The sequence below is a fragment of the Perognathus longimembris genome, chromosome 16 (assembly GCF_023159225.1).
Source record: "Perognathus longimembris pacificus isolate PPM17 chromosome 16, ASM2315922v1, whole genome shotgun sequence".
In the NCBI taxonomy this organism is placed as follows: Eukaryota; Metazoa; Chordata; class Mammalia; order Rodentia; family Heteromyidae; genus Perognathus; species Perognathus longimembris.
Genome location: NC_063176.1, coordinates 57,827,493 through 57,845,803, shown reverse-complemented (window position 1 = coordinate 57,845,803; position 18,311 = coordinate 57,827,493). Strand labels below are relative to the sequence as shown.

At 73.9% G+C, this 18,311-nt stretch overlaps 3 protein-coding genes across 3 annotated transcripts in view; 2 read left to right on the top strand and 1 right to left on the bottom strand.

The window, feature by feature from the left end:
* The first annotated feature begins 1,063 nt into the window (after nt 1-1,063).
* Nucleotides 1,064-2,471, top strand: C16H4orf48 (chromosome 16 C4orf48 homolog). Its single transcript, XM_048364508.1, is given in 4 exon segments — nt 1,064-1,143; nt 1,145-1,224; nt 1,433-1,521; nt 2,348-2,471. Coding segments are annotated over 4 exon segments (291 nt in total). The 5' UTR covers nt 1,064-1,087; the 3' UTR covers nt 2,414-2,471.
* Nucleotides 2,472-6,805: 4,334 nt separating this feature from the next.
* Nucleotides 6,806-9,371, top strand: Nat8l (N-acetyltransferase 8 like). Its single transcript, XM_048364506.1, is given in 4 exon segments — nt 6,806-7,187; nt 7,320-7,484; nt 9,003-9,346; nt 9,348-9,371. Coding segments are annotated over 4 exon segments (915 nt in total).
* A 4,832-nt stretch (nt 9,372-14,203) lies between these two features.
* The window catches only part of Poln (DNA polymerase nu), a 100,418-nt gene continuing 96,310 nt past the window's right edge, over nt 14,204-18,311 (bottom strand). The window contains exons 22-24 of the mRNA XM_048364509.1: nt 17,999-18,066; nt 17,285-17,346; nt 14,204-14,307 (exon numbers count right to left, since the gene is read on the bottom strand). Coding sequence (XP_048220466.1) covers nt 14,215-14,307; nt 17,285-17,346; nt 17,999-18,066 — 223 coding nt within the window. The 3' untranslated portion in view covers nt 14,204-14,214. The remainder of the gene's footprint in view (nt 14,308-17,284; nt 17,347-17,998; nt 18,067-18,311) is intronic.

The window sequence follows — 18,311 nt, the reverse complement described above, 5'->3', positions numbered from 1 at the left end:
GGCGGGCGGGGCGGAGCCGGGCGGGGCGGAGCCGGGCGGGGCGGAGCCGGGCGGGGCGGAGCCGGCGGGGCGGGGGCGGAGCCGGAGGGGCGGGGCGGGGCAGGGCGGAACCGGATGGCGCGGGGGCGGGGTGGAGCCGGGCAGGGCGGGGCGGAGCTGGGCGGGGCGGGGCAGGGGGAGCGGAGCCGGACGGCGCGGGGCGGAGCGGAGCGGGAAGGCGCGGGGCGGGGCGGAGCCGGGCGGGGCGGAGCCGGGCGGGGCGGGGCGGGGCGGAGCCGGACGGCGCGGGGCGGGGCGGAGCCGAGCGGGGCGGAGCCGAGCGGGGCGGAGCCGGGCGGGGCGGGGGCGGGGCGGAGCGGGCGGGGCGGGGCGGAGCCGGGCGGGGCGGGGGCAGGGGGGAGCGGAGCCGGTCGGCGCGGGGCGGGGCGGAGCCGGGCGGCGCGGGTTCCGCGGCTCGGCCCTTTGTAGGCGCCGCAGCCCCCGGCGGGGTACGGGAGCCCCGCGCGCTCTTGGCCCGGTTTCCATGACGACGACGGCCGGCGGGGCGGGGCGGGCCCCGCGCATGCGCGTGCGCGGCCGTCGCGCGTCGTCTCGAGTCGCGGGCGCAGCGGGTCTCGGTGTGCGGACCGCGGTGAGGGCGGGGCGGGGCGGGGCGGGGGATGGCGGCCCGGTGGGGTCCTCGGAGCCCGGGTGCTGGCGAGACGGGGGCCGCGGGCCGGGAGGTGTGGCGGGCGGGTAGCGGCTCCGGGGGTCGCGGGCAGGGATGGGCGGGACCGCGGTTTGCGGGACGCGGGGGCCGGGCGGGGGTCGGCGGGCCCGGGAGGCGGGGGGTGCGGGCTCGGGGCTCGGTAGGGGGTCGGCCGGCCCGGGAGGAGCCCGGCGGGCTCGGGTCGGCGGGGCGGGATGGGCGGGGCCGGGAGGCCGAGGTGCGGGCTCGGGGCCGGGCGGGCGGGCCCCGGAGGACCTAGGCGGGCCCGGAGGGCGGGGGGTGCGGGGCTCGGGGCGGGGCCGGGGCGGGCTCGGGGGGCCCGGGCCCGCGGCTGACCCCCGTCGCTCGCCGCAGGGCGGCCCGGGCTCCTCCTCGGCCATGGCGCCCCCGCCCGCGCGCGGGTCCCGGCTGTGGCCGCCGCCGCCGCTGCTGCTGCTTGCTGCTGAGCCTGGCGCTGCTGGGCGCCCGCGCGGAGCCCGCCGCCGCGCCGCCGGGAGCGCCGTCCCCCGCGCAGAGTAGGTGCCGGGGCGGGGGGCGGGGTGGGGGGCGGGGGCGGGGGCGCGCGTGCGGGGGGCGGGGCGGGGGCGGGGGCGCGCGTGCGGGGGCGCGCGTGCCGGGGGCGCGCGTGCCGGGGGCGGGGGCGCGGGGGCGCCGGGCTCGCCTCGCCCCCGAGGCCGGGCCCAGGGCTCAGCGCTCGCCCGCCCCCCCCCCCGGCCCCCGCAGGCCGCCCGTGCGTGGACTGCCACGCGTTCGAGTTCATGCAGCGCGCGCTCCAGGACCTGCGGAAGACGGCGCACAGCCTGGACGCGCGGGTGTGAGCGCCCGCCCCTCCCCGCCCCTCCCCGCCCCTCCCCGCCGGGCTCCGTCCCGAGGACCCGGGGGACACTGAGGCCGAGGAGAGGGCGGGGCCTGGGCAGAGCAGCCCCCCCCCCCCCCGACGCCGGCGCCCCGGCTGCGCGGGAGGCTGAGGGCTGAGGGTCGGGGTTCGGAGCGGGCCGGCTGGGGAGCCCCGCAGACTCTATGGCCAACTAACCGCGGGAAGGGGGGAAGCGGAGCCGGGCGGCCGAGCGGGAGAGGAAGGCACGGGTGGGAGAGGAGGCCTCCCGTGGGAACGGGGCGGGCGGGGCTGCGGGGGGAGGGAGCTGAGGAGGGGGGCAAAGGTGGTCTAGCCGTCCTGGGCGGGGGGGGGGCCGGGGGTGGACAGCAGCGGCTGGGCCCCCCCTCCATGGCCGCCCGGGGTGGACAGCAGCGGCTGGGCCCCCCCCCTCCATGGCCGCCCGGGGTGGACAGCAGCGGCTGGGCCCCCCCTCCATGGCCGCCCGGGGGTGGACAGCAGCGGCTGGGCCCCCCCTCCATGGCCGCCCGGGGTGGACAGCAGCGGCTGGGCCCCCCCCCTCCATGGCCGCCCGGGGTGGACAGCAGCGGCTGGGCCCCCCCCCTCCATGGCCGCCCGGGGGTGGACAGCAGCGGCTGGGCCCCCCCTCCATGGCCGCCCGGGGTGGACAGCAGCGGCTGGGCCCCCCCTCCATGGCCGCCCGGGGTGGACAGCAGCGGCTGGGCCCCCCCCCATGGCCGCCCGGGGTGGACAGCAGCGGCTGGGCCCCCCCCTCCATGGCCGCCTCTTGCTTTGCGTTGCAGACAGAGACGCTCCTGCTGCAGGCGGAGCGCCGGGCGCTGTGTGCCTGCTGGCCCACGGGGCGCTGAAGACCTTTGGCCTCCTGTTCCCTGACAATAAACCCCTGCCGGCTCACGCGCGTCCTGTCCTGACTGCGGCCGCCGCCCCGCGCCTCTCCCCAGGGTCGTGGGCCTTGCTTCCCCCGGCCCGCGCCTCTCCCCAGGGTCGTGGGCCTTGCTTCCCCCCGGGTCGTGGGCCTTGCTCCCCCCCCCCCCCGCCCCGGGTCGTGGGCCCTTGCTTCTCCCCCGGGGTCGTGGGCCTTGCTTCCCCCGGTCCGCCCGCGCCTCTCCCCGGGGTCGTGGGCCTTGCTTCCCCCCGGGTCGTGGGCCTTGCTTCCCCCGGGGTCGTGGGCCTTGCTTCCCCCCTGGTCGTGGGCCTTGCTTCCCCCCCCCCCCCGGGTCGTGGGCCTTGCTTCCCCCGGGATCGTGGGCCTTGCTTCCCCCGGCCCGCACCTCTCCCCGGGGTCGTGGGCCTTGCTTCCCCCGGGGTCGTGGGCCTTGCTTCTCCCCTGGTCGTGGGCCTTGCTTCCCCCCCCCCCCCCCGGGTCGTGGGCCTTGCTTCTCCCCCGGGGTCGTGGGCCTTGCTTCCCCCCCGGGTCGTGGGCCTTGCCTTCCCCCCCCCCCCCCCGGGTCGTGGGCCTTGCTTCCCCCGGCCCGCGCCTCTCCCCGGGGTCGTGGGCCGTGCTTCCCCCCGGGTCGTGGGCCTTGCTTCCCCCCGGGTCGTGGGCCGTGCTTCCCCCCGGGTCGTGGGCCTTGCTTCCCCCCGGGGTCGTGGGCCTTGCTTCTCCCCTGGTCGTGGGCCTTGCTTCCCCCCCCCCCCCCCGGGTCGTGGGCCTTGCTTCTCCCCCGGGGTCGTGGGCCTTGCTTCCCCCGGCCCGCGCCTCTCCCCGGGGTCGTGGGCCTTGCTTCCCCCCGGGGTCGTGGGGCCTTGCTTCCCCCGGGGTCGTGGGCCTTGCTTCCCCCCGGGGTCGTGGGCCTTGCTTCTCCCCTGGTCGTGGGCCTTGCTTCCCCCCCCCCCCCCCGGGGTCGTGGGCCTTGCTTCCCCCCTGGTCGTGGGCCTTGCTTCCCCCCCCCCCCCCGGGTCGTGGGCCTTGCTTCCCCCGGGATCGTGGGCCTTGCTTCCCCCGGCCCGCACCTCTCCCGGGGTCGTGGGCCTTGCTTCCCCCGGGGTCGTGGGCCTTGCTTCTCCCCTGGTCGTGGGCCTTGCTTCCCCCGGCCCGCGCCTCTCCCCGGGGTCGTGGGGCCTTGCTTCCCCAGCCGCTGCGGAGGGAGGGGCCCTGGGCGGCGGCCCCGAGGGGACGCGGTAGGTTCAGCCACCCTGGTGGATCGCAGGCACGGGGTGCCCCGGGGCGCTGCTCCCCGCCTGCCTCCTGCTGCCCTGGGCTGCCTTCAGTGGGGAGCCCCGACGCCCCACGCTGAGTGTCCCTGGGCTCCTCCATGGCGATGGGCTGCGGTCAGGCAGCGGTGAGGGACGGTTCTTCACCAAGGGAGGACTGGGGAGACCCCCCCCCCCCCCGGCTGGGCATGCAGCCCTGAGCCCGACCCCGCGGGAGGCGATGGTCAGCGCCCAGCAAGCCGCCCCGTCGGTCCTGGGGCTGGAACCGGGCCTGGCAGCGTCCCTGAGCTCTCCCCAAGGGCTGGGCGCTCCGCCACGGAGCCACAGCCCCACCTGGGGTCTTCCGGGAGCTCGCTGGACACAAGAGTCTCACAGACCTTCCCTAGCTGGCTTTGAACCGCCGTCCTCAGGTGTCAGCCTCCTGTGTGCCCGGGATGACGGGCGTGAGCCGCCAGCCAGGCCGTGTGTGTGGAGTGTCTTGGGAAGTGCAGTGGGAACTTCCGTGCAAGTCAGGTTGGAAGCCCGAGCGGATCGGGGGGTGCACAGGACGAGCGGATCGGGGGTGCACAGGACAAGCGGATCGGGGGTGCACAGGACGGGCCTAGACGCGCCCCGCGGCCCAGGCGGCTCCCACCCCACCCCCCACGCCGGGCACCGGTGCGGCTGGCCCAGCCGGGCGGGCCCTCGCTCAGGACGCCCGCGCCCCGTCCCTCTCCCCCCTCCCCCCCCCCCCCCGCAAAGGCCCGGCCTGTGGGCTCCCCAGGGGCTCTGCGGGTGCCCTGCGAGGCCCACCGCGGCCCTGAGACGGACGGAGATGTCCACCGCAAGGACGCCAGGCGCCAGGCCGGGATTGGAGGCGACACCGGGACCAGCAAGGCCGGAACCGCACCCTACCTCTCGGGACACCGCAGGGCGGGGCCAGGCCGGAACCTCCTCTGCCACTTCCGCCTCTGAAAGCTGGGCAGGGGGCGCTGAGACGGTTCCAGGGCACACCGCTGTGTACCACACACACGGCTGCACACCACTGTGTACCGCACACACGGCTGCACACCACTGTGTACACCGCACACACGGCTGCACACCACTGTGTATACCACACACGGCTGCACACCACTATGTACACCACACACGGCTGAACACCACTGTGTACACCACACACACGGCTGCACACCACTGTGTACACCACACGGCTGCACACCACTGTGTACACCACACACACGGCTACACACCACTGTGTACACCGCACACATGCTGCACACCACTGTGTACACCACACGGCTGCACACCACTGTGTACACCACACACACGGCTGCACACCACTGTGCACCACACACGGCTGCACACCACTGTGTACACCGCACACACGGCTGCACACCACTGTGTACACCGCACACACGGCTGCACACCACTGTGTACACCGCACACGGCTGCACACCACTGTGTACACCGCACACACGGCTGCACACCACTGTGTACACCGCACACGCTGCACACCACTGTGTACCGCACACACGGCTGCACACCACTGTGTACACCACACACACGGCTGCACACCACTGTGTACACCACACACACGGCTGCACACCACTGTGTACACCGCACACACGGCTGCACACCACTGTGTACACCGCACACACGGCTGCACACCACTGTGTACACCACACACGGCTGCACACCACTGTGCACACCACACACGGCTGCACACCACTGTGTACACCGCACACACGGCTGCACACCACTGTGTACACCGCACACACAGCTGCACACCACTGTGCACACGCCGGCCACTGCAGGCCGCCCGCTCTGCACACCACAGGGCTGCGGGGGCCCCAGGTCCGGAAGCCGCGCCCCAAGGCCCGGGGGAACCGGGAAGGGGTCTCCGGAGGCGGCTGCCCCAGCAGCGGGCGGGATTGGGGGCGCGAGGGGCGGCGCGGGGCTCCCCGGCTCCAGGCCGCGGAGGGGCCGGGGCGGGGTGCGCGGGGGCCCCGCTCCGCCCGCGCGCGCCCCGCGCTCCCGGGGTTCTGCCCGGCGGGCCCCGCCGACGCGGCTGCAGGGGTCCGGGCGCCCCGAGGTCGGGCTGAGAGTCGGCGGGGGCCGGGGGTCCCCCGTGGTCCGCGCCGCCCCCTCCGCGGCCCCTCGGGCCTCGCCTTCACCCGGGCGACTGGGCGGCCGCCCTCCGCCGCCCCGGCCCCCGAGCGCGCGCTCCCCGGCCCGGCGCCCCGCGTCCGCCCCGGCGCCGGCAGCCCGCGAGGCGAGGGCCGCGCCGCACCTGCACCGAGGCCGCGGGGCGCATGCGCGGGCCGCGGGGGCGGGGCGCCGGGCCGGGGGGGGATCCCGCGCCCCCCGCGCCCCCCGCGCCCCCCGCGCCCCCCCGCGCCCCCCCGCGCCCCCCGCGCGCCCCCCGCGCCCCCCGCGCCGGGGACCCAGCGGAGGGGCCTGGGCGCCGGCGCGCGGGGGGCGGTGACGTAGGCGGCGCCCCGCGCCCCGCCCGCGTCCCCCTCCCTCCCTCCCTCCCGCCCGGGCCGGGCCGCGGCGTCCCGGGGGCTCCGGCGGGGCCTCGGCGGGGGCGCCCGGCAGACAAAGGGCCGGGAGGGGGCGAGGCGCCGGGGCCGGAGCCCCCCGCGGGCGCCTCCGAGGCGGGGTCCCGGCCCGCGCGGCCTCGCGTGCCCTCGCGGAGCGCCCCCGGGCGCGGTGCGGCGCGGCGCGGTGCGGGCGGGCGGGCGGGCGCGGAGGCGGCGTCGCTCCCGCCCCCGAGATCACATGGTGACCCTCGGCAGCCAATGCAGTGGACGCTAGGACCCTGCGGGACCCCGGGCGCCGCGACCGCACCGGCGCCGCCGCATTATAAATACTTCTCCAAAATGCGGCGCAGCTCCCTGCGCGCGCCCCGGCCGCCCGCCGCCTCCGCCCCGCGCCCCTGAGCCGCCGCCGCCGCCGCCGCGCCCCCCCGCCCGCCCGCCCGCCCGCCGCGGGTCCGAGGGCGCCGCGCCCCTGCCTGGGCCCGGCCGAGCCCGCCGCCCCGGCCCGCGCCCCCGCCCGCCCGCCCGCCCGCCCGCCCGCGCTGCGCCGCCCGCCCGGCCGGGCGCATGCATTGTGGGCCTCCCGACATGGTCTGCGAGACGAAGATCGTGGCCGCCGAGGACCATGAGGCGCTGCCGGGGGCCAAGAAGGACGCGCTGCTCGCCGCCGCCGGCGCCCTGTGGCCCCCGCTGCCCGCCGCGCCGCCGCCCGCGCCCGGCCCCCCGCCCCGGGGCGGCGCGGGGGCCGCGGGCAGCGCGGGGCCGGCGGCGGCGGCGGCGGCGGCGGCGGCGGCGGGGCGCGGCGTGTGCATCCGCGAGTTCCGCGCCGCCGAGCAGGACGCGGCGCGCCGCATCTTCTACGACGGCATCCTGGAGCGCATCCCCAACACGGCCTTCCGCGGCCTGCGGCAGCGCCCGCGCGCGCAGCTGCTCTGCGCCCTGCTGGCCGGTCAGTGCCGCGGGGCGCCAAGGTCACCGGGGGGCGGCGGCGGGGACCCCCCCCGTCCCGGGCAGGGTGGGACGCTCCCCCCCGGCCCCCCCCCCACCCCGCCCCGGGCTCACCCGCGCCGCTCGCCCGCAGTGCTCTGCTTCGCCGCCACCCGCTCGCTGCTGCTGACGGGCCTGGTGCCCGCCGCGCTGCTGGCCCTGCGCTACTACTACAGCCGCAAGGTGATCCTGGCCTACCTGGAGTGCGCGCTGCGCACCGACATGGCCGACATCGAGCAGTACTACATGAGGCCGCCCGGTGAGCCCCCGGGGCAGGCCCGGGCGGGGAGGGGGCGGACGCCCGGCCCGGGAGGATGGGGTGCCCGGGAGGATGGGGTGCCCGCGGCGGGAGGCCGGCCCTGGGCTGCGCGCCCGGTCGCGGTGCCCTCACCGGGGGGAACCTTCCCCTGGCGGTCCCTGGGCAAAGGACGAGGTCCTATTTGTCACTCCCACCCTGGGTGCCCAGGGCTGGGTCCTCCGCGGAGGGGCCCCGGGCGACGGGCCGCTCCTTCCTGCCTGGTCGGCGGGCAGCGCCCAGCCCTGCGGTCTCCGGTAGAGGACGCGGCTGGCACCCGGCCGGAGGGACCAGGGCTGCTCTCTGCCCCAGGCTGGGCCTCTGGAGCCCGAGGATGCGGAGTGAGGGCCCCGGAGTGGCCTGCAGGCTGACCTCACCTGCGGGCAGGGGCCGTGCTGGGCCGGGCAGCCCAGCCACCCATCCTGGGCCCTGCTCCCTGACCCGGCTGGCCTCCGGTGCTGGCCCTTTTCCTGAACTCCGCCCCGCCAGCTCGGCCTCTCACCAGCCCCGAGCTTCATTGCCGCTCCAGACCCAGCCTCAGATTTCCTCGGGTCTCCCGGCTCTGCCGGGATAGGGGGCGGGGTGGGGGTGGCGTGGCCCGCCCAGGCTGCAGTGAGGGAAATTAGTCCCGGCCTGTTCTTCCGGGGACATCTGCTGGGTCTGTAGGAGGACCCCCCCCCCCCCACAGCTGACAAGCTGTGTGAACTGTGGGAGAGCTCCACACAGAATGGAGACTCTGAGGTATGTCAAGGCCAGCCAGTGCCGGGCACTGTCCTGACTCCTGATTGGGCCTGGGCGGGGGGCGGTGGGGAGCCGGCTGGTAGACGGGGCACTGGCCTAGAGGCTCCCCTCAGGTGGGAGAAGCCCAGGGGCTTTTGTCTCCTGGGAAGCCTGGGGTCCCCGGGGGCCCACAGCGGGGCGGGCCGGCTGCTGCTTCTCCTTTCTGCTGATGGAGCGTGGGTGTTGGGGTCCTCAGTCACCTGAAGGAGATAGGAGCCCCCTTCACAGAGCCAGCAGGCCATGCCCCCCCCCCCCCGGGCTCCACGCTGGGCGAGAGTGCTCCAGGAGCTGCTGCTGAGCGGTGTGGACCTGGGGGGGGGGGGGCAGGGCGTACAGGCCCATCCCCTCAGCCCGGAGATCCTCCCCGCCCAGCCGGCCTCCTGCCCGCACAGACGGGACCACTGTGCCTTGCGGGGGGCCCGCCGCCCTGGAGGCTCACCCCCGTGGGGTGCCGGTTCCCACGGGGCTCGGGAGGCGGGCCCCGGGCCCTGGGCCTCCACGCAAGGCTCCTGGGAAAGAGTCGGGGCGGCCCGGGGAAGGGGCTGGAGCCTCCAACTGGGCGTCCAGGCCGGGACGCAGGGCAGGTCCGGACGGCAGGTGGGCCGGGCCCGGGCCCAGCTTCGTCACTGCTCTGTCCCGGCGGGGGCGGGGGGGGGGGGGGGTGGGAGGCCTCGGCAGCCCTGACGGCCCCGTGCCCCGCAGGCTCCTGCTTCTGGGTGGCTGTGCTGGACGGCAACGTGGTGGGCATCGTGGCCGCGCGGGCCCACGAGGAGGACAACACCGTGGAGCTGCTGCGCATGTCCGTGGACTCCCGCTTCCGGGGCAAGGGCATCGCCAAGGCGCTGGGCCGCAAGGTGCTGGAGTTCGCCGTGGTGCACAACTACTCCGCCGTGGTGTTGGGCACCACCGCCGTCAAGGTGGCCGCCCACAAGCTGTACGAGTCCCTGGGCTTCAGACACATGGGCGCGAGCGACCGCTACGTGCTCCCGGGCATGACCCTCTCGCTGGCCGAGCGGCTCTTCTTCCAGGTCCGCTACCACCGCTACCCGCCTGCAGCTACGCGAGGAGTGACCGCCGCCCCGCCCGCCCGCCCGCCCGCCCGCCCCGCTTCCCCCTGGCGTCTGCGTTGGGTTCCCCTCTCATGCGGTCGGCCGGCCGGCTCGGGGGGGTCACAGGGCCGCCGCTCCTCCGTGCCGCGCCGGCGGGGCGTGGGGGCCCCCGGGGCCCGGCCCCCGCCCCGGCCCGTCCGGGGGGCTCACCATGCCTTCACGCGTGGCATCGTGGACCCCCTACGCCGTCCACAAAGCCGCCGGCCTGCCTCCATCTGCAGAGGCCTAGCCCTGCTCACCACGCACAGAACTCCCGGCTCAGAGGCCCCCCCCCCCCCCCATGCAGGCCGCAGGTCCGCGGGTCCCGAGCAGAATGGCCTGCCGCGCCCGCCGGCCACCGCGCGCCCCGTGGGAGCGGAGCTGGCCGCGGGCCCCGCCCGCCCCGCCCTGTGCATGCTGAGGACGTGGCCTGGCCACAGCACGCGCATGCCCCCCCCGGACCCCCCCCCCCCCGCCCCGCCGTCCTGCCCAGACTGGACCCCGGCACCACGGCTGGCGCGCCCCTTGCCTGGCCTCACCCCCCCCCCCGGGCCTGCCCCCTGCTACCCCCGGTTCTGTCCGCTCCTGCTTTGCTTTGACATCACCTCATTTTTGTCTCCTCCTGCCCACTGACCCCGCCCCCGGGCTTGGCTGACTTGGCGACAGGTGTGGTTCCCATAGCAACACGTTGCGCAGGATGGCGGGGTGCTTCAGGGGGCCCCTCCCAGCTGCCTCCCTCCGGGCTTCGGGGTCAGCCCTGTGAATCTTCCCAGCCCAGGCTGCTGCAAGCCACAGCTTCTCCCGGCCTGAAACCGACCCGTTTTCTAATACGTTACTTAGACAGAATAGCACTCTGCATGACTTTAACTCTTGGGACACAATGGAAGTTTGAACCCCCAGACACACGCGTGTGTGGCGCTCGCAGACGCCCCGGCTCAGGCCCCGGTTCATGGGAAGGGTGGCTGGGTGGGCAGCGGGTTTCCGCTGGAACTCTGGAGGGAGACCCCGACTGAGCACCCCTTCCCCTCCCGAGTGCGTGCTGGGCCTGTGAGGCCCAGGCCACCCCCCCCCCCCCCCCCCCCGCGCAGGCCTGAGCGGGTCCTGGCATCTCAGAGCCTCGGGAGGAGCCAGGAACGGGACTGGGCGGCGGGGGCGGGGTCCTGCCCACCCCTCGGTGGCCGTCTCTCCCCCACCCCCGGCAGCCTGCTTGGCACGGGGCTGGCTGTGTGGCCGGCCTCTCCTCGAGGGCTGGTCTGGGTGCGAGGTGGCTGGGAATGGGGAAGGAAGGCGAGTGGCCGGCCGGCCCTGGGCCTGGCTTTGGTGGCAGGAGGGGCGAAGAGCCTCCCGGGCCCCTTCGTGTGGGAGGGGGTTTGTGGCGGGACGGAGCTGGGTCCCCGACATCGAGGCCATGGTCTTATACGAAGGAGCTTCAGGAGGGAATTGGTGTAACAGGCCCGGCATCCTTAGGGGCCTTTCGTCCTGTTAGCGGTCGAGGTGTTTGCAGACCCCTGTACAGACCCCGGTCCCCCTGTACATTCCTCCCTGGTGGCCTGGTCCCCGCTCGGGGATGGGAGTTTTGTAGACTGTACAGAAATTGGCACCCTATTTTCTTGCAGCTCTCAGATTTTGTTAATCTGGATTATACAGACAGACGTAAAGTGTTTTAGCAAAATGGAAAACAAACAGTCGTGCCTTTTTCCTCTTTCTGTTTGGTTTTGGCGTGGGGCAGTTGGGCTGCTGGTTGGTCTGAGGCCTGGGGCGGGAGGCAGGGCCCAGTCCCCTGACCCTGTGCCTTTAGAACCGGCCTTAGTGGGGAAGGGGCTGGGGACCGCCCGGGCCTCCTAGACACGAAGCCCCGTCCTGGCGGCTCGCAGGGCTCCGGGGGCGTCTGCTCTCTTGGCCTGGCAGCCCGGTGTGCGGGCCCCTGGGCCCAAGGCGGCGGGCACGCCGGCGGGAGGGTCAGTTCCCGCCGCTCACCGGCCTGAGCGCTTCTGTCTCACAGGAGCACTGGCGTGGGTCTTGTGCTCATAGAGCTTCTGTTCTTTCTACCTCTGTGCGGGCCCTCCGGGGCTTGGCAGCTGCTGCCCCGAGCTTGGTGGCCGTTGCCCTCCCTTGGGCCTCCACCCGCCTTGGTGGTTGGCACGCACACTCAGCCCGGTGAGGCCAGCCTCGGGCCTGCCCTGAGCGGGGTCCAGGGCTTCTGGAAGCCCTGGCGGTTGTTTGGAAGCCAGTTTTGGGGAGTGGGAAGGGTGGAAGGCAGACGTGGAAGTGTTCCCGACTTTCAGCATTTGACGAGGCCGTGGCGTGGAGCTACACGGCCGCTCCCCACCGCCCAGGTGCTCTGTCCTGCAGGCAGCCAGTCCAAGAGGATGGCACTGGGATCGGCCCATGTGTGCTCTGACGCCTAGCCAGGCCAGGGGAGGCCCCGGGGCCCCGGCAGCCACTGCCCCAGGCTGCTCCACTCCCGCTCCCATGCCCAGTCTTCCTTCCCCCTGCCCTGGGGGCTGGGCAGCCATGGAGGGAACGGCCAGCCCGGCCAAAGGGCTGAGAGCGGGCCCCGGGGACGGCAGGCCTGAGGCCCTGCGGTCCGGGTAGCCCCGGCCCCGCCCTGGCGTCCTTCCTCAGCACCCAGGTCCAGAGGGGCCAGGCTGAGGAGCCCCTGGGCGCCTTCTGGCAGGAAGGGCTGATGGGGGCCCGAGTGTGCGCCATCGAGCCCTGGTGGTCGTGGTGTCTGGGCCTGGCTTGTCCCTGCCCACACTAGGTGGCATTGAGCCCACGCCTCGCCAGAGCTGGCTTGGGAATGGGTGCTTCTGGTCTAGACGGTGTGCGAGGCTTCCCGGGGCAAGGGGCTCCTCGCCGGGGGGGGGGCCCGTGAGGCCCGGGGGTCACTCACAGTGGCGGGGGGGGGCCCCTGAGCTGAGGCCTGGCTGCTGCTGCCCCTGTGGCCGCCCTGCCTGGCTGGCGAGCCCCGGCCTCGGGCAGGTGTCCCCGCCAGCGGCTGGGGTGGGGTTCTGGGGTGGGGTTTGGGCATGGGTGTGGGGTGGGCCCGGGGACAGGCCGGCCTCGTCCTGCTTCGGGGGGGGCGGGGCAGTGTGCGCGAGTGGGCCGAGGGTGAGCCCCGACTTACCATTGTTGGATGTATTTTTTAAAACAGCAATAATTAGCCATTTTAAAGAAGGGCGTCCCTCTGCGTGTGTGTGCGCGCGTGCATGCGTGCATGGGCATGAGTGTGTGAGCATTTGTACCGAGTTGTGGCTGCGTGCATGTGTCAGCATCTGTGCACGTGAACACGTATGCAGGAGTGCACATGCGTGCACGTGAACATGTGTGTATGCACTGGTGGTTGGTATGGGCTCATGTGGTCACGTGTGGGGGGGCACAGCCAGTGTGTGTGGCCCATCGGTGTGTGTGCGTGTGTGCGTGTGTGTGGCTGTGGGAGGCATAGGTAGGAACAGCTTCCTGCGGGGGGGGGCACTGGGCAGAAGGAAGTGGGGTGCTGCCTTGGTCCCTTGCTGCGCCCCCCTCCTGTTGGGCCGCGCTCCACTCCTGGTGAATGGAGCTGGGCCTGCGGGCTGGCTCGCCCAGGCCGCCGGGGCTGGACGGGGCGGCTGGGGGGCGGGGCGGGCCGTCTCATGCTGTGGTTTGTTCTTGAAGCTGTACTGTGAGCCCACGGTGGGGGGGAGGGTGGCCTGAGACCCCAGGATGTGCCAAAGCCGCCCCGAGGCCAAGCAACGGGCGGAGTTCCCGCAGAGCCGGGCGGGCCGCGTGGGTGTGCCCCCCCCCCGCGTGGGTGTGCCCCCCGCCTGCACAGCCCCCAATGCTGCTGTTTTTCAATAAAACCAGAGTTGAAGGAACGTGGCTCCGTGCTTTCTGGGGGTGCCCCGGGGGTGCACCGGCTGGGCTGGGCCCCGGGGCGGGGCTCTGGGGCTCTGGACCGGGCGGGGCGGGGCGGCAGCCCGTCCTCCCCGCGCTGGGCTGCGGGAGGGGGCGCGGGCTCTGCTTTGGGCTCCCAGGCCCAGCACCTTCCCTGGGCGCAAACCCCAGGCTGAGATGACTCGAGCCCCTACTCTAGGCCGGGCCCTGGCCTCCGGGCCTGGCTGCTCGGCCCTGTGTGGGCCCCCGGGGGGCTGGATCCCGAGCCTGGGCTTTCCACCCTAGGCGAGGCCGCTGCCCGCGTGCGCCTCGGGCCTGAGGCACGGGTGGGGAGCCCTGCGAGTACACGGGCGGGGGGCAGGGGGCTGGACGGCTCCAGGCAGTGGGGGGGCCAGAGCGGGGCGCGGAGCGGAGGGGCTCGGGGCGGGCAGCCCCCCCCCCCGTGCTGTCACGCCGCCGTGGGGTGCCAGCCTGGAGGGCAGATGGACACTGAGCTCCCTGGGCCCCGCCCCTCCCCCGACGGCCTCCCTCCTGGCCGGGCCCGAAGCAGCGCAGGCGGTGCGTGCGGGAGTCGGAGGGCGTCTCGGGGCCCCCGGAACAGCACAGCCACCCCTGAGAAGGGCGCCGCGGGAGCTGCGGCTCCAGAGGCCCGCGGAGGGCCCGGCCCGCGCCCCCTGGCCGCCCCCTCCGCTCTGGGGCCCCGGGTCTGGCCCGGCCTCTGACCAGGCCGTTCCACCCGTGTGTGCCGTTCCACCCACGAGCGACGCCACTCACGCGCGGCTGGCTTCTCAGAGCATTTACTGGGGGGTAAACAGTGGTGGGAGCCGCACAGCGCCCCGGCCGCGGGGGGGGGGGGGCCGTGGCCGGTGCCACCCGCTCTTCCCTCCCGCGGCTCCCGGGCTCGGGACAGAGGACGGTGGCGCGTGTGCACCCGAGGTGCGCGGAGCAGGTCGTCAGGGGCGGGTGGGGGCCGGGCCCAGCGCCTCGCGCAGCGGGGTGAGGTCTCCCCAGGAGCGGCCCGCACTCAGGTTCACCCTCAGAGGAACCTGTGGACGGCAGCGGGGTGAGCGCGGGGCCTGGGCCAGCCGCGCCCCAGCCCCAGATCCACACGAGAGTGCGCGGGGCACAGGGCGCCAAGACGGGGGACCGAGACGGCGACGGGAGCCCTCCACAGAGGGACAGCGCCACACGGGTGCACACACACGCACAACGGACCGGCCACCACACGGTGCACACGCACGCACAACGGACCGGCCACCACACGGGTGCATATACACACATGCACATGCATGCACAACGGGCCGGCCACCACACGGGTGCACACGCACGCACAATGGACCAGCCACCACACGGGTGCACACGCACGCACACGCACGCACAACGGGCCAGCCACCACACGGGTGCACACGCACGCACACGCACGCACAACGGGCCGGCCACCACACAGGTGCACACGCACGCACAACGGACCGGCCACCACACGGGTGCACACGCACGCACAACGGACCGGCCACCATACGGGTGCACACGCACGCACACGCACGCACAACGGGCCGGCCACCACACGGGTGCACACGCACGCACACGCACGCACAACGGGCCGGCCACCACACGGGTGCACACGCACGCACACGCACGCACAACGGGCCGGCCACCACACGGGTGCACACGCACGCACACGCACGCACAACGGACCAGCCACCACACAGGTGCACACGCACGCACAACGGACCGGCCACCACACGGTGCACACGCACGCACAACGGACCAGCCACCACACGGGTGCATATACACACGCACACGCACGCACAACGGGCCGGCCACCACACGGGTGCACACGCACGCACAATGGACCAGCCACCACACGGGTGCACACGCACGCACAACGGGCCAGCCACCACACGGGTGCACACGCACACACACGCACGCACAACGGGCCGGCCACCACACAGGTGCACACGCACGCACACGCACGCACAACGGACCGGCCACCATACGGGTGCATATACACACGCACACGCACGCACAACGGGCCGGCCACCACACAGGTGCACACGCACGCACAACGGACCAGCCACCACACGGGTGCACACGCACGCACAACGGACCAGCCACCACACGGGTGCACACGCATGCACAACGGACCAGCCACCACATGGGTGCACACGCACGCACAATGGACCGGCCACCACACGGGTGCATATACACATGCACACGCATGCACAACGGGTCAGCCACCACACGGGTGCACACGCACGCACACGCACGCACAACGGACCGGCCACCACACGGGTGCACACGCACGCACACGCACGCACAACGGGCCAGCCACCACACACACGCACACGCACACGCACGCACAACGGACCAGCCACCACACGGGTGCACGCGCACGCACACGCACGCACAAAGGACTGGCCATCACACGGGTGCACACGCACACACACGCACGCACAACGGACCGGCCACCACACAGGTGCACACGCACGCACACGCACGCACAACGGACCGGCCACCACACGGGTGCACACGCACGCACACGCACGCACAACGGACTCGCCACCACTCAGGTGCACACGCACGCACAAAGGACTGGCCATCACACGGGTGCACACGCACGCACACGCACGCACAACGGACTGGCCACCACACAGGTGCACACGCACGCACAAAGGACTGGCCACCACACGGATGCACACGCACACACACGCACACATGCATGTACAATGGACCAGCCACCACACGGGTGCACATGCACGCACACACGCACAACGGGCCAGCCACCACACAGATGCACACGCGCACACGCATGTACAATGGACCAGCCACCACACGGTACACGCACAGGCACACTCGCTCCCAGTGCACCCAGCAGGCGGTCTGCCATGGAGCCTGGGTTCAGGCGGAGTCCCCACTGGCCAGGTGGGTCTGTGAGGCTGCCGGCCGGGTGCCCCGGGGTAGGAGTGTCTTGGGGTGATGCCCTAGGGGTCAGTGGCTGGAGAGCAGCCAGAGGGCAGAAGAGCTCTCCCGGGGCCCGGCCCCAGGGGGCTCCTTGAGGCCTGGGCGGGGGGGGGGGGGGGAGCTCCCGTGGCTCCCTCTGGACAGGAGGGAGGGGCCGGGTACAGTGCCGCCCTCCTCCTGAGGCGGTGGGGGTGGGCTTCCGAGTCCAGGTCACCCACCCTGCGTCCCTGCCCACTGCGGGCAGGGGCCAGAAAGCCTGTCCCGGGCTGCAGGGCAAGGTCGGGCCGCAGGGCAAGGTCGGGTCCCACCGGGGCGGGCGCGAGCCGTCGGGCTGCTCCCAGGAGGGCCTTGGGGCTCCCGCGGCTCCTAGTCCACCGAGGCTGGACACCCCCGAGTGATGGGGCATGGCTCGGTCCTCCTGCGAGACTGTGGGGCGCTGGGGCCCCCACCCACGAGGGCCACACCGGGCCTCTCCCTGCTCAGGGCGGGGCAGCCTCCTCGCAGAGCCGGCCCCGGGGCAGTGGGAGGGCTCGACGGTGGCCGTCCCGATGCAGCTGGGCAGTGGGGCCCAGTGTGCGCACCAGGGAGGCCTCAGGGAAGGGGTGGCCCAGAGGCTGGGGCTGCCCGGCTGGCAGGAGCAGGGGACACTCAGGGCTTTGTGTGTGTGTGTGTGTGTGTCCAGGGTGGGGCTTGAACTCTGGGCCTGGGCCCTGCCCCTGAGCTCTTCAGCTCAAGGCTAGAGCTCTATCACTTGAGCCACAGCGCCACGTCCGGTTTTCTGGGGGTTCACTGGAGATGAGAGTCTTGTGGGCGTTCCTGCCCAGGCTGGCTTTGAACCGCGGTCCTCTGATCTCCGCCTCCTGAGCAGCTGGGTTGACGGGCGTGAGCCACCGGCGCCCTGCATGGCTCTCAGCAGATGAGAGCCAAGCTGCCTGGGGGAAGGGGCTCCCCGGCAGGGCACCGGGCGGCGGGCTCCGTCCTTGCCGCCTGTCCCGCCCGAGGGGCTCGGCCGAGCGCCGCTGAGGGGGGGCTGGGGAGTGACCCGCGCAGCGACCGGCTCACCTGCAGCTGCAGCTCCAGCGTCTGCACCCGCCTCAAGGACTCCATGGCGGTCCTGACAAGAGCTAGGACGGGAAGAGGGCGCTGCAGCCTGCGAGGCCCGGGCCGGGCCAGGCTCCTGGTCTCCGAGGCTCAGGGTGGAGCCCAGCCTGAGCCTGGTCGTCCAGGCTGCCTGCGGGCCTCCTGGGCCAGGAGGTCTGGGGCCTGGATCAGTTTCCATAGCCACATCTGTGGCTCAGGACCCTCCTTGAAGGCCCCTTGCCCGCTCTGCGCTGGTCCTACGCCCCCCCCCACTCTGGTCCCCCAGGCTGGCAGGGCAGCAGGGGGAGCGGCTGCCGTGCTCAAGCTTCTAACTGTCGCCACCGGCTCCGGCAGGCGAGGGCACTGGCCACCCAGCCGGAGCGCGGCCTCTGGTCCGGTCTAACGTGGCTGCCACGCCGGAGGGGTGGGCTCTGCCACGCTGGCTTGTGGCCCACTGCGGGAGTCCCTGTCCTCCCCGTGGCCCCGGCATCTGGGTGGAGGGGAAGGCACCCACGCGCGCGTGACACTTGAGCTCCGCGGTGCGCACGAGGCATCTGTCTACTGGGTCTTCCCAGGGTCCCCAAACCAAACTCGCTTCCCCGCCTGCTCGGGAGGGGCCTTAACGCCGAAGGAGGCCCCAGGGGGCCGGCCAGCGCCCAGCCGCACGGGCACAGCGCCCGCGCTCCTCGGGCTTACCTGCAAACTCAGGGACCTGGGCGTCTTCGACTTCAAACAGCAGCTCATCGTGGATCTGGGCGACAAGCCTGGAGGGGGGAGGTGGTGCGGTCATGCCCGGGCAGAGGGCGCCTCAGGGCCGCGGGCTGCCCGGACTGCGGCTCCTCGACCGGGCCAGCCCCTCTAGCATGGGTGATTCACAGATGACATGGGGAGGGCGGTGGGGAGGGCGGGGAGGCCCCACGGCGGTGGTCACAGGCGGGAGGAAGGCCTGAGCGGACGGGTCCGGCTACTGGTGGCCTGCCCGTCTGTCCTCCTCTCCCCGTGCCACCCC